This window comes from Crocuta crocuta, unplaced genomic scaffold, assembly GCF_008692635.1.
Source record: "Crocuta crocuta isolate KB4526 unplaced genomic scaffold, BGI_CrCroc_1.0 scaffold118, whole genome shotgun sequence".
NCBI lineage: Eukaryota > Metazoa > Chordata > Mammalia > Carnivora > Hyaenidae > Crocuta > Crocuta crocuta.
The window spans coordinates 13,215,613-13,229,322 of NW_027551558.1; the positions used below are offsets into that span (position 1 = coordinate 13,215,613).

General features: G+C 55.6%; 1 protein-coding gene across 2 annotated transcripts in view; it reads left to right on the forward strand.

Moving 5' to 3' along the window:
• TTC7A (tetratricopeptide repeat domain 7A) overlaps nucleotides 1-13,710 on the forward strand; it is a 118,802-nt gene that overhangs the window by 59,510 nt on the left and 45,582 nt on the right. For both annotated transcript variants that reach the window (XM_077749304.1, XM_077749305.1), the window contains 4 exons: nucleotides 2,020-2,124; nucleotides 11,424-11,541; nucleotides 11,912-11,969; nucleotides 13,032-13,104. In XM_077749304.1, coding sequence (XP_077605430.1) covers nucleotides 2,020-2,124; nucleotides 11,424-11,541; nucleotides 11,912-11,969; nucleotides 13,032-13,104 — 354 coding nt within the window. The remainder of the gene's footprint in view (nucleotides 1-2,019; nucleotides 2,125-11,423; nucleotides 11,542-11,911; nucleotides 11,970-13,031; nucleotides 13,105-13,710) is intronic.

The following is a 13,710-nucleotide window of genomic DNA, read 5'->3' on the forward strand; positions in this document are numbered from 1 at the left end:
GGAGCTGGGGCCATACGGGAGTTCCTCACATGTGAGGCCCCTCCGGTTGGAGACATAGCCATCCCTGAGTTTGGTACAGCAGGAGATGGTTCTGGAAGCGCACTCTCTACCCCCTCAGGAACCTGCACACCAGCTCAGTCTGCCCGGTTGGCCCAGGCAGCCCCAGAGCTGGCCTCTGCCAAAGCCTAAGGTGGGAATCAAGATTCTTGTACCTGCGCTTGTGCCGAAGGTGAGGCCAGGCCAGTATAAATACATCTGACACGTCAGCCTGCAGGAAGAAAGGATGAGGTCCATGACATGATTTAGGTTGCTCCTTCTCCTGGTCTCCTCAGCAGTCACATTGGCTGCGTTGCTAGGTAACCAGCATGACAAAAAAAGAGAGAGAGAATGAGCTGCATACCCTGATTGTGGAGTCCTCAGATGGCTCCTTAAATAGCAGCATTTTGTGGTCTGTGTGTGGTGAACACGGAGTCAGGGTTATAGAACCTTTAAGGTCAGAGAACACTTCAACCCTGCGGAGACCAGCAGCCGAGGAAGGAGGCCGAGGAGAGCCCAAGGCTTGCGGTGCTGTGTGGACAGGGGGCCGTGGCTGGGGGGTGCTGGGAGTGACATTCACAGGAGCCCCTTCAGGCCCTTCACACCGCCTCCTCCCATCCTGCAGCCCAGGCCGGTCTCCCAGCCTGCCACAGTCTCCCAGGCTGCCACCACGGCTCATCTACTGACACGCCTTCCTGTGCTTGGTCTCACACCCTCTTGTTTCCCGAGAGAACAACGGGGAATGGTCGCTTTTGTCTTCTGTCCCTGACCTTTCTGCAGGCACCTGATAGGTAGGAGTCATGGCCTCTTCCCCCCTTTCCGCAGTGACCCCACCACCCCAGCCCAGTACTGGGCACAGAGCCGGCCCTGAACTAAAACACCTGGAATTGGCCTACTAAGCCTGAGCCCAGAGCCTCAGTCTGTCGTGTCTGGGCCGAGAAAAGCACTTCTTTGCTGGTGGGGAAAGGAGGGGTAGCTAGAAAGAGGCTGGGGATCCCGGGTAGACACAGATCAGAGTTCCAGGTCTGTATCTGCCAGTGCATCACACTGAGCTGGGGACAGCTAAGCCTAACAGAGCCCCATTTCCTCAGTGGTACCTCCGGAATTGCTGGGGAGGGTGAAAGCTAATTCATGGCAAGGAAGCTTGGCTCACAGCAGGGCTTAGCATGTGGGAATTGTAGTGACACACTCATGCCCCTGCCTGCCTGCCTGGAGGTCACACAACTATGGTGGTGTGCACACATGGAGGGGTGTCACTGCTGAGTTTCTTGGAAAAGTGTTGGACTGAGTCAGAAGCCCTGAGTGTGTGTGTGTGTGTGTGTGTGTGTGTAGAAGGGAGACAGAAGCTTCTCCTGCCAGGATAGTCACCACAGAGCAGAATAGGGCAATGGTTACAAGCTTAGAGCCAGACTGTTCAAACCCCAGCTCAGCCACTTAGGCGTACTGTGGCTTTGAACAAGCTACTTAACTTCCCTGCACTTCAGTTTCCTCATCTGTAAATAGGGATATAGCATACCTACCTCAGAGACTTGTGAAAATAAATGACTTAGTATTTATAAAGCACTTAGCACAGGGGACAGCAGACTTTCTGTACAGGGACACATGGTAAACATTTTTTACTTTGCAGGCCAGTCTCTGTGGGAACGACTCCACTCTGTCACAAAAACAGCTGTGGGCAATACATATGTGAATGGGTGTGGCTGAGTTCCAATAAAACTTTATTTCCAGGAGCAGGCAGAGGGCCACATTTGGCCTGTGGGCTGTGTTTTGTTGAGCTCCGATTTATAACAATGCCTGTTACACCAATGTGACAGCATGTCTCCCTGTGCTCCTCCCACCGGGCCCTCTTCCTGGCTCTTGGGAGGAAGGGGGTGCAGAGCAAGGACTGGCTGTTTGGGAGCTCCCCCCACCATAGGCACGAAGCACTCAGTCCCTCGAGACCCAGGGCTCCAGTGATGGTATCACCTGCCCTTTCTTCTGCAGTCGGCCTACGCCGTGTCGCTGCTGCGGGAGTGCGTGAAGCTTCGGCCCTCGGACCCCACCGTGCCCCTGATGGCCGCCAAGGTCTGCATCGGGTCCCTGCACTGGGTGAGTGAGCCATGGGGGTAGGGTCCAGGTCCCGGCAGCTCCTGCAGATGGGCATGAGATGGGGGCATGCGCATCTTGCTGTGTGTATAAAGGGTGGGGGGCATGAGGGAAGCCGTGAGGCGGACGGCCTGGAGGGAGAGATCTGAGGAAACCAGCCTCCATCTGCAGCAGCAGGTCCCCCGGCTCAGGATGGTGTCAGGCTTGTGGTTCAGCCTTGAGCTGTGGTTTCCAGAGAGCCGAATGTAGAGTCAAAAGTAGAGAGGCCCCCACCTGGCCAGCAGTGCAGCAGTGGACAGGACTGGGAGCACCTTGGCCAGCCATCGTTTGGATAGAGACTGCACATGACTGCAGGGTGCAGTTCTGTGTGGGCAGGACTCGAGGGTGGCCTCCTCTGTCAGCCCCCTTGGTCCTCTGGGCTCCAGCCTGCAGGTCCCTGCCCTGTGCTCAGCTGCCTGCCTGGGGCTCAGCTGAGGTGGAGGAACTGTTCTGAGCACCCTCTCCCCAGAGGACAGGCTTTACTGCAGGCAGGCCTTGAGGCCCTCACGGAAGCCTGCGGCTTGGAGCGGTCATGGCACTGGGCCTGGAGCACCCCACCCCCCACCCCCCTGCCCAGTCTCCCGCGATGACTGCTCTGAGTCTATGGTGTCCTGGGCCAGGGCCTCTGCATGGTGTCTCCTCTCACTAGGAGCTCACTTCCCGAGGGTCTCCACTTCCTTAAGCCTGCATCAACCTCCTGATGTCCGGGGCTGTCTTAGAACAAGCGCATCCGCTCCCGCATGTTGGCAGGAGCCCACTTCTCTCTGCAGGCAACACAGCCCCAGCTCCTTCATCTGCCCTCCAGGCCTAGCACCTCCCCAAAGGAAGCCGCACCCACACACAGGCCTCCCCTGCCTGTTGCCCTAACCCCCCCAAGGCCACCCTTGCCGTGGTTGAGGGCCCAGCTTGTTCGGGGCAGCAGGGGCCAGGCTCCAGGGTGATACAGCAGGCGCTTCAGAATTAGCTGCCTGTCCAGCTCCTGCTGCTGCTCCCCCTTCCTTAGGTATCCAGCCCTGGGAAGGGAGACTCCATGTTCTAACCCTTCCCACCCCAACTCTCTCCTGGGTCCCCACCTCACGGCCCCAGTGGGCCTTGCCCTCTCTCTGCCACAGAGAGGACTGACCCCCAAGCCTGAGGAGCAGGAGAGAAACAGGACCTTCCCTTCTGTCTCCTGGTCTGATTCCTATAGCTGAAATGCCTGCATCACGCTGCATGGCCCCACTCGCTGTGAATGGTGGGGGAAGAGGGAAGCATGGCTTCCGGCCCCAGGCTTTAGAGGGTGGTTTTGGTGAGGGAGAAATCCAGCAGAAGGACCTATAACAGGCTCCAGGCATCAGAAGAAGCTGTGTGATGAGGTGGGTGAGAGTTTCACTGCCCAGCCCCTGGGTGGTCTTGAGTAAAGTACATAACCTTGCTGTGCCTCAGTTTCCTTGTTCATAAAATGGAAATAACTACAGTCTGTTCCTCATATGTGGCATAAGTGACATAAAGTATGCAGAAGGCTGGATGGGTCAGAGAGATTCACAGAGGAGATGGCCTTGGACTGTGAAGGGTCAGGCCACTGGTGGGCTCTTCCATCACGCTATGGACTTTAGGAGGTGCTACATTTCCCCACACTATGATTAGCAGGGAAACTCCTTGCTCCCCAAATCTTTCCAAGGGCACTATTGGCATCTTGCATCTTAAAGGTGGGGGAGCTGTGGGGACATGGTTGGTATAGGGGTGCCAGCAGAGAGGAGACACCCAGACTGAGCACTGCAACAGCAGACTGTGGTGTGAGCCGGGGGTGCAGAGAAGGTGGGCTTGCCGACCCCTCACTCATACTACTGCGTGTTTCTGGGACTCTTAAAAGGGACGTCATGCCCATCTGTGGGACAAAGCCCCAAATATCTGCCTCACTGAGCTAGGGCTGGGGAGGGCCTCTGTCCCCTCATAGGCTGCCAGCTCTGAGGTGGCCGTGGGTGTCCACCCAGCCAGCAGCCCCTTGCCAGGAAGCCTAAATTTAGGTCTTCTCGCCGTGGAGGAGCTGTTTCCCTCAGCAGCATAATTACAGTCATTACATGCATTCAGATTACATGGTAATAAAATTAGGATCAAATCAGTCCAAATTGAAATCAGATGCGTTAGGAGCAAAGTCATCAATGACAACATAAATAGAAAAGCCCAAAAGGAAACCTAAACATGCAGACTTGTCATCAGAATCAGGGAGGAGGGTGAGCTGTTTAACCTCAGCTGAGAAGTGTGCATGGCTTTGGGGGCTGGTTTGAGATAGGGTTTAAATTGGGTCCAGACTAGAGCCAGGTCATGCTGGAGGGCCAGGGGGTGGCTCCCGGCCGCTGTCCTTAACCTGGAACCCTTGTACCTCCCTAAAGTCCCGTTTATACCTGCCTTGGACACCTAGCACATTACACTGGCGTCACTAGTGTTTCTTGAGGGCAGAGACTGTCTCTCTTCCATCTCAAAACCCCAGGTCAAAGCTAATGTCCGGTGCTTCTCGGATAGACCCTACTTGCCGATGAGCCCAGTCACTGGGCACCCAGTTCTGCCTTACGTGGTACTTCTCTTCCCAACTAGTCGGGGAGCTTCTATCCTTACCACATTGCACCCTGCGGCTCTCTCCCCAGCAGAGAACTCTGCATGTGGTTAGGTGTCTGCTAATATCTTATAGAATGACTCCCGCCCCAGCTGGCTGAGAGGGATGGGTGTGGGAAGTCTGCCTCTGGTTCAGTGATTCTCAGGTTCCCAAGTTGGCACTGGGCAGGGAGCAGACCGTGGGTAGCTGAGGGCAGCCTGTTCTCCAACAAGGCCGGAAGAGAGGCGGCCCAGCACTCTCTATTCGCAGGGCCACAAGCAGGAAGAACAGGTCTGACCTCGGCGGGCAGAGGGGTGCTAGTGCTTGAGACGGAGCACTGTTCCTGAAAGGCATCTGATGCCACCTCTGTCTCTTGCCTTTGCAGCTCTTCTGGCTCACGACAGCCCCCAGCGGGCCCAGCCTTCGCCTAGCCAAGCCCCATGAGCAGGGGACAGAAATCTGGGGGTGGACAACTTGGTGCAGGTTGCAGGAAAGGAGGTTGAAACTGGGACATTTGAAAAACGAGTTGTGCTGGGTAAAACCAGCCTCTGTGGCCATGTGCCCAGAGGTGGAGCATCTGCTGTCCCCATGTCCTGTCCTCATGCCCAGAGGCAGTGTGGGACGCCCTAGGCTGGGTCTGGGTGTGAGAGCGAGGTTGCCCCTCAGGTAGTGGTTGGGGAAGGAGGGCACCAGGCAGAGGACCCTGCACAGTCACATGCTGACTGACATGGGGTTTGCTACAGGATGATTGCACCTGGGGCAGGTATAGGGTCAGATGGAAGGGCACTGGCCCTGAGGCTTAGCCTGAGGCTCCCCTAGGTGAGGGTTGGGGTGGGGGGTACTGCTGCAGTGTGTGGTAGCCTCCTGCCTTGGCATGGCCAATGTCTTGCCAAGGTCCCCAGTCAGTTACTTGGGGGCAAGAAGGAAAGAGGATGTAACTATATTTTAGTATCTCTCCAAACACAATTTACTTAAGATGTTTTAAAAGGTGAAACTTCCCAGGGCACCTGGGTGGCTCAGTTGTTTAGCGTCCGACTTCGGCTCGGGTCACGATCTCACGGTATGTGGGGTCGAGCCCCACATCAGGCTCTGTGCTGACAGCCAGCTCAGCGCCTGGAGCCTGTTTCAGATTCTGTGTCTCCTTCTCTCTCTGACGCTGCCCTGTTCACACTGTCTCTATTTCTCTCTCAAAAATAAATAAAAAACTTAAAAAAAAAAAAAAAAAAGGGGAAAGTTCTCTAGGAGGATAGGAGCTGGGTGTGCATGTGTGCTGTGTATCACACACAAGAGGGCAGTTACGAAATGGAAAGGCAGACCATGCTTCGGAAAGGTCTGTGGTGCTGTCTCTGAGCCTCTTCCTGAGGGGGCAGTATGAGGCCGTGCAAATAGTTCAGGCTTTGGAGGCAGAGAGGGTAGGGTTCAGATCCCTGCCCGTGCCCTTAGGAGCTGTGTGACTTTAGGGGAGTAATGTACCCGCCTCCGTGCCTCATCGTACCGTGGATGTGAACACCAGAGCTGAGCAGAGTCGCTTCCTGCCACGTTGCAGGTACCTGATGGACGGCAGCTATGCCTGTGACAGACCCTTCAAAACAGCGGGTTCTCGGAGAGCACGTGCTTTTGTGTTTTTACCTCCCTTTTTGAGATTCAGAGGTGGCCAGAGCCGGGAAGAGGAGTTGAGTGTTTATGAGGCAGGGAAGACAGTGCCACCGGTCTTGCTGCTAGCCTGTGGAAATACAGAAATTTCGTCCTGTTCCTCCTGGGAAGGAGAAAGGGCATTTTCAGTGGAGCGGATAACAACAGGCGCTGGACTCCGTGGGAAGGGACTGAGGGGAAACTCAGAAAGGAACTTTCTCTGGTTCCTTGGAAGAGAGGAAGAGGATGAAATGCCAGGGGTCCATCTCTCTGGCCCAGTGTGACATGAATGAGGCAGCCCTTGAAGCAGAAGGCAGGCGAGCGAGAGCCAGGCATGCAAGCCAGAAGCCTGTCTGTGTAGGGACCAAATCAGGAAGACTGGAGAGCCGTAGGAACTTGTGAGGTCATGGGGACACTTCCCTTACTTCCAGAAAGCCGAAGCAGAGGGTCCACATGTTAGAACCTTCAGTGCCTCCTTTTCCCAAAGGGTCAGAGAGGAAGAGAGTAAAGACCCACAGAGGGCAGCTGTGAATCGGGCAGCTCAGAAAGATCCAGATGTAGGCTCGGGAGACCTGGGTTGAAAAGTCCGTGCTGTCACTCACTAGTCAGATGGCCTCGAACAGGTCCCCAAAGCTCCCTGCGCCCCCCAGAACCTTCAGCTGTGAGATACCTGTTCATCCAGCAGCAGCGGTGCTATGACCCGCCAGGTGGCGCTAAACCGCTCTGGAGTGGCAGGGGCGTGGAGGGGGTCTCTCTGTGGGGTTCATGGTGAAGTTACAGGACTGCCGTAGGTAAGGGAGATGTTAAAAAAGTAACGTGTCGCAGAAAGGAGAACGGTTGAAAAGAACTTTAAAAACCTGTCATCCTGGAAGTGTGTGGATGAGCAAGGAGGGCCCAGCACTGTAATCGGAGCTAATCTTGCAGAAACAGCAGCCCCAACCACAGAGCCACCAGCTGCTGGCTTTTGAGGCCACTGAAGTGTGTGGAGACTGGAGAGACCAAGTGTGGTAGTCCCAGGGAGAAAGATGTTGGCGGCGGCTGCAGATGGACAGTCGCCAGGCAGCTCAGTCCACCGCTGGATTAGAGCCATGGCTTTCCCATCGGAAGTTGAGACCTGTTAGTGGGTTGTGAAATAGAACTCTTTCTTAAGAAGAAATGGAAATAGACTATCAGAGAATAGGGCGGAAAATGTCATTCCCAGTGTGTTACCTACAGCACAGGTGAGCACTGTGACAAAGGGTGGGTTAGTGGGTGTAGGTATGTGTGTCCCGGACTGTGGCTGGGTGTGACCAGCTGGCACAGTGGACTGCCCAGGGCTGCGGACACCCAGCTTGCCCTTCTGTCTTGTCTCCTTTTCTGAGGCAAGAGCTGAAAGGTGGGCAGTAGTACCCCCTTTGGATTCCAGGAGAGTCTTTGATGCCACTTCCCCGATTTGTCAGTGAGGTCACGTACAAGGGGCACGAGGACTTTACTCAGAAAGCACTTGCCACATCGGTGAGGTTGATGCCCAAGAGAATTCTGGAAGGTTCACTAATTATAGATGGAGATTCACTAACTACTAATAATAGTTTATATTTATTCAAGCACTGCTCCGAGCATTCCCTGTGTCTTATCTCATTCAGTCCTCCCAGCAGCTGCCTCACAGACAGATACTTGTTACACCATTTTACAGAAGAGGGAACTGAGGCATAGCAAAAGGAGGTGACTTGCCCTGGGTCACACAGTTAGTAAGGAGCCAAACCAGGATTTGAGTGTGAGAAGTCTGGTCCCCGGACTTGTGTTCTTAGCTTTCAAGGCGGTCCTGCTGTCTGTGTGGAGAGCTTATCTGAGTGTGGAACTGATTATGGACTTGGGGGAAGGGCNATTGCCACTCGTGTCTTGGATGAAGGGGAATGGTGCATTGTGAGTGTATGTATTTGTCGATGTGGGTGTGTGTAGGTGTACATATATATACTTAAGTTGCATATTTCTTATTTTTAAAATATGTTTAAAATACATACAAATCTTGGGTTTGTTTTGTTTTTTTTTGTTTTTGTTTTGTTTTTTGTTTGCTGTGACAGCAGTTTTTCTTTCGCTAGGCCAGTTAGAGCACCCACGTATGTTATCATGTTATATATCGTCATGCTTAAAACGAATGGTAATTTTTTTTCCTTCATTACCACTGCAGTGACCCCACATGCAAACAGGCTGCTTTACAGTAGGTAATAGAAACCAGAATAGGGTTGGCCATCAAGGGAAAATGATATATCCAAGCTTTGTGAGCTTGATTTGAGACAGATGCTGACACTCTGCTTAAACTGCATGGATAAGGCTGGCAAGTACTGGCTGAGGAAGGCTCCTGACCTGGGGATCAGAGTGGACCACAAGTTGGACAGGCTAAGGATATATGTTTTGATTTTTGATTTTATATATTTATTTTGAGAGAGAGAGTGCAAGTGGGAGAGGAGCAGAAAGAGATGGAGGGGGAGAGAGAGAGAGGTGAGAGAAAGAGAGGGAGGGAGAGAGAGAGAATCCCAAGCAGCGTCCACGCTGTCAGCGCAGAGCCCGATGTGGGGCTCGAACCCATGAACCATGACCTGAGTAGAAGTTGGACATTTAACTGACTGAGCCACCCAGGCGCCCCTGTTTTCACTTTTTAAAGCTAAACCGTGGTGAGCTCTCCTAATCCAGAATATGATGTGTGTGAACTGGAGAGTAACTTCTCCCTGTTGGCCAGTAATTGTTGAGCCTTGTTCCCAGCACCCTCCCTACATGGGTTGCAGGAGATAGAAGCGAACATTTGCTGAGTAGAAGGACATGGTCATGGGAAGAGTATATACTACATGGATGTAATAGGTTTCTAGATTATTTCTGTAATTGGTAATTGGTGGCTTATAAACAAGCCTCGTCCTGTTTGGATGGGGCATAATGATGCCTAAAGACTGTATGCGATGAGCCATGTCAGCAGTGGGCTATTAGGAAGGAGGAAAGGTACAGTTTACTCACTTAACCCTTTTCTCGGTCCCTCCTGTCCCTGCCCCACCATGAGTCTTCCTTGGACAACCATAGCCACACGATTGTCTTACTGCTGGAGCTCGTTAGCCCCATGCCAGCGTTATGCAGGGAGCCTTAACTAAGAGCCACCGTGTCAGCTTGCAGGGATTCCTTGTGAGCTCACCGGGGCATCCTGCCCCTCATCACTGGGGCCTCCAGCTGGGCCCACCACAGAGCCTGCTGCTGCAGCCTCCGTGGAGGTTAGTGGGGAGGCACAGTTGGGGTCCAACTCCCCAGTTTGCAGAAGAGGACCTTTGGGGCACAGAAATTAAGTGATTGGCTCCAGGCCCCACAGCTGTCAGGTGCCGGGCGAGGATCAGAGCCTGTGTCTGGGAGTTCATCTTCCAGTGCTTTTCTCTCAACCTGGCTCTGACCTCAAGCCACCAAGCCCACCCCCACTGCCCCGGGTCCTGCTGGACCAGATCTTAGCTGCTACAGCCTTGGCCCCCCACCCCCCAGCCAGCTGAGATGGGCAGCTGGCAGCTTAGGGGTTTCCTGAGCTATGGCCTCCCCCAAACAGTGAATCCTAAGGCCTGATAGTGTCAGAGCTCAGGTCCCTGGACCCCCTTCTCCTCTCAATGACCAGCCCACCAACCTAGGGGTGGCCTCCTGTCCAAACCAGCAGCCAGAGCACCACCACGAGGGGGTAGAGCACTGCCCTGGTCAGGGACGGTGGGCAGGCCACACAGGGATTCAGCCCCTCACCCACCACTCTGTCTGGGCCGTCAGCTCACGTGCTCTACTTCCTTATGTTTGGGTTCTGTTGTTTCCCTCCCTACACAGCAGCTCTCTGCTCCTTCAGCCCTTTCCCTGCACAGAATGTACCCCAGCTGTACGTGAAGGGCAGCTCCTCTCCCCTCTGCCGATGGGCTCTGTCTCAGGATCTCAACTCCACGTTCCAGGGAGGGAGGGTCCACCGGTGCCCCGGCTGTGCCCAGTGGTCAGGCCACAAGATGCACAGAGCTGCCCCTCTCCTGCCATGATGGGGTGGCAGGGACAAGAACAGGGCAGGAGCAGCACTGGTGTGAATGCCAGAAGCCAACTTGGGTTTGAATCTAGCTTCTAGCTCCCTGGTCGTCTGCCTTTATGGACCTCTGCTGGGGACGAGATGCCCTACACAGGGGGCCTTGACATCTGGGTGGCAGTGGGGCTTGGGTATGATCCCTTCAGCCTCTTAGCTGTGGAGGCCCCCATCTGTGTTCTCAGGAACACTAATGCCAGTACACTGCCATGCCTGGCACGGGGGCAGAGGCCATTCCTGGGCTGAGAAGGAGGGAGGGGGCCTCTTCAAGGCCTGTGGGCCATGAGCGGGCATGACTGTGACCATCCCCCAGCTGTCCCGTCTCCCCTGACTAGCCTGACCGCCGTGGGAGCCCCTCTTCCTGTCATGTGACGTGTGTGATGGTGTGTGCACACGTGACCTGTGCCAGTTGGGTCCTTTCTGACTAAACAGTTCTTCCTGCTCCCGGGACAAAAACAGCCTCAGGCCTTTTTCCCCTGAAAAGTTTGAGCTCCCTGTGTCAGGGAGCCAGCTCACAGATGGAGCCAGAGTGGCAGCCTGCCCACTCTGCAGGGTGGGCGGTGTCCCCAGGGCCCAGTCCCCAAGCCCTGCCTGCCCACACCCCCCTGCCCCCACTGGCCCTGGCTCCCCTCTCTCTGCCGCACAGGCCAGGGACAGACAGGCACCTACAGAGGCCAGATGATGAAAGGAGCTGTCACCAGCTGGCCTGGTTCTGGGTCCATGCTCTAGGCAGAGTCCTCTTTGGGGAGCTAGAATGTCTGGGGCAAGGGAAGTTTTCCCCTCTGACCCTTGTCACAGGTCCTTGGGTTGCAGGGAGGAGTTCTAGGAAGTCACTGATAGAGGAAACAGCCTCGGTTCTTCCACTCCGTGGTCGTGTGGTCTCAGACAGGCCACCTGGCCTCTGGTTGTGCTGCCAACACCCGGGGAATTGTAGTTCTGAAAGTCCCAGGCTGGTGACTGAGCCAGGAAAGCCCTTTCACTGACCTTTGCCTGTCCTCTTTGCAGCTGGAGGAGGCAGAGCACTTTGCCATGATGGTGATCGACCTGAGGGAGGAAGCCGGGGAGTTCCTCTCCAAGGGCTACCTGGCACTGGGTCTCACCTACAGCCTGCAGGCCACTGACGGTGAGTGCCACGGCCTAGAGGCGTCCACTTAGGGGCTCACACTTCCCGGTGGCCTACCAGGCGTCTTGTCCCACCTGTGCCTACCCCCCAACACGTCATTGAGTACACACACACACACACACACACACACACACACACACTTCTCAGTCCCATTTCCAGTCTTTTACCCAGACTTCACACTCTTACATGCACCCTCCCCTGGTAACTAGGGCGGTGGGTAGCATCAGTCCGGAGCTGCTTGAGTGCGAGCACTGGCCAGATAGAGCCCAGCCTGTCTCTGCAGAGCCTGAGCGCCCCTTGATGGGGCAGAGCTGGGTCGGCGCCCCTTCGGCAGCCCCTCATGGCTCCGTCTCCATCTTGTCTCTTGCAGCGACTCTGAAATCCAAGCAAGACGAGCTGCACCGGAAAGCACTGCAGACACTGGAGAGGTGAGGAGGGCCCCCGCCAAAGCAGGGGCATGAGGTGGCACAGCCGCGTGCTTTATTTATCTCAGTGGACCCTCTGGTATAGACAAACGAAGGTTTCCATCCCCATTTTATTGACTAGGAAACCCGGGCTCTCATGGCTCTTTGGGCAGGTAGAGTGCCCCCAGGCTTAGCCCCTGCCCTCTGGAGCTCAGGCCTCTAAAATGGGAGTAGTAGCCCATTACGGTTGTGAGGATGATGTGAGATCAAGCTAGGGATGCACCTTGTATTAGCAACAGGGGCTCCAAATTGATATTTGCCTCCTCCCAGCCTGTGAGAACCCCCCACCCCGGTCCTCAGCCAGGGTAGGGTCCTGGAGGGAGGGAGGCGGGGATGCCAGAGAAGCCCCTCCCCTGTGGTAGCCCTCTCTCCCTGGGCCCCATCCTTGCTAAGCCCCTGACTCCGCCCCAGCCTTGGGCCCCACAAAGCATCCTTCTCCCTCCGCCCTCCCAGCCCTTTGCGTGTACTCCCTCCGAGGACTGATGTGCAAACTGCTGGGTTGGGGCCGGCCCTAGACTCCTGTGCCGTCTTTGTGGGAACATGTAGCACATCCAACCCCTCTCTGGGGCAGGTGGTTTCTGAACCCAGGGAGGCAGAAGAGTCCCATCCCCGCCAACCCCCGCTGAGCTACCCAGGCCGGCTCTTCGGCTCTTCGTTCCCGAGGCTTCTCTCCCAGAGAGGCCATTCCCAGGCCCTCCACCCGCAGGAGTGTTCCCTTCTGTCCTGCAATGGAGAGGTCAGGCTCCGGGCTCTGTACAAAGCCACCACGGGGCCTCAGGCAGGCCAACAGTTGCCCAGAGGTGAGGGGCAGCACCCATCCCCCAGTCCTTCCCTCCCGGACGGCCCCCACCTCGGCAGAGCCAGCCCTCCTGGAGCCGACGCCATCATCCCCCGTGGGCACCCTCTGAGAATCCTTGACATTTTGCCCTGCGTCACTCAACACAGGGCTGGCACACTCGAGGTGCACGTCACACAATGGGGACTCAATCCTTGCTGGCTGACCTGTCACTCCCTTTCCCCACACAGAGCCCAGCAGCTGGCGCCCGGTGACCCCCAGGTCATCCTCTACGTCTCCTTGCAACTGGCCCTGGTCCGCCAGGTGGGTTGTTGTCACATTTCCTAACTCCCAGGTCCCTGAGGGCTGTGGGTCTGCTCCTGGCACCACTGCTGTTCCCAGCCACGTGACCCTTTGCAAGTGACTTGACCTCTCTCAGTCTCTGTTTCTTTATCTGTTATCTGAGCACCTTCGAACGCCACCTCAGTGGGGCCTAGTAAGGATTAAGTCAGAAAACGCGGTAGAGCCCATGGTGGGCACGCAGGAAGGGATTCTTCTCTGTCCTCATACCCCCTTGAACAGTTCGGTCCCCTGAGAAGTTGGTGAGTGACTACAGGAAGCATTTACGTCCTCTCCTTCCATCAATCAGGCTTTCTCCACGGGTCTAGGAGAGCAGAGTGACTGACACACAGAGCTGTTTCTGTGGACCCCAGAGCTTGTCCCTGTCCTTGTGGGCAATACCCTTGGGCTCGGCTTCTAGGACCTGGTAGGGCCTCCTGTCCCCTGGCCACACTGGCCCCATCAGAATTACTGCCACCGCCCAACCCACCTTCTTTCCCAAGCTGAGCTGCTGAGCTGTTGGTGCCCTGAGGACACTGGTCTGTCCATGGAGTAAGGCCAGGCTGTCATCCAGCCGAGGGAGGGGGGGCC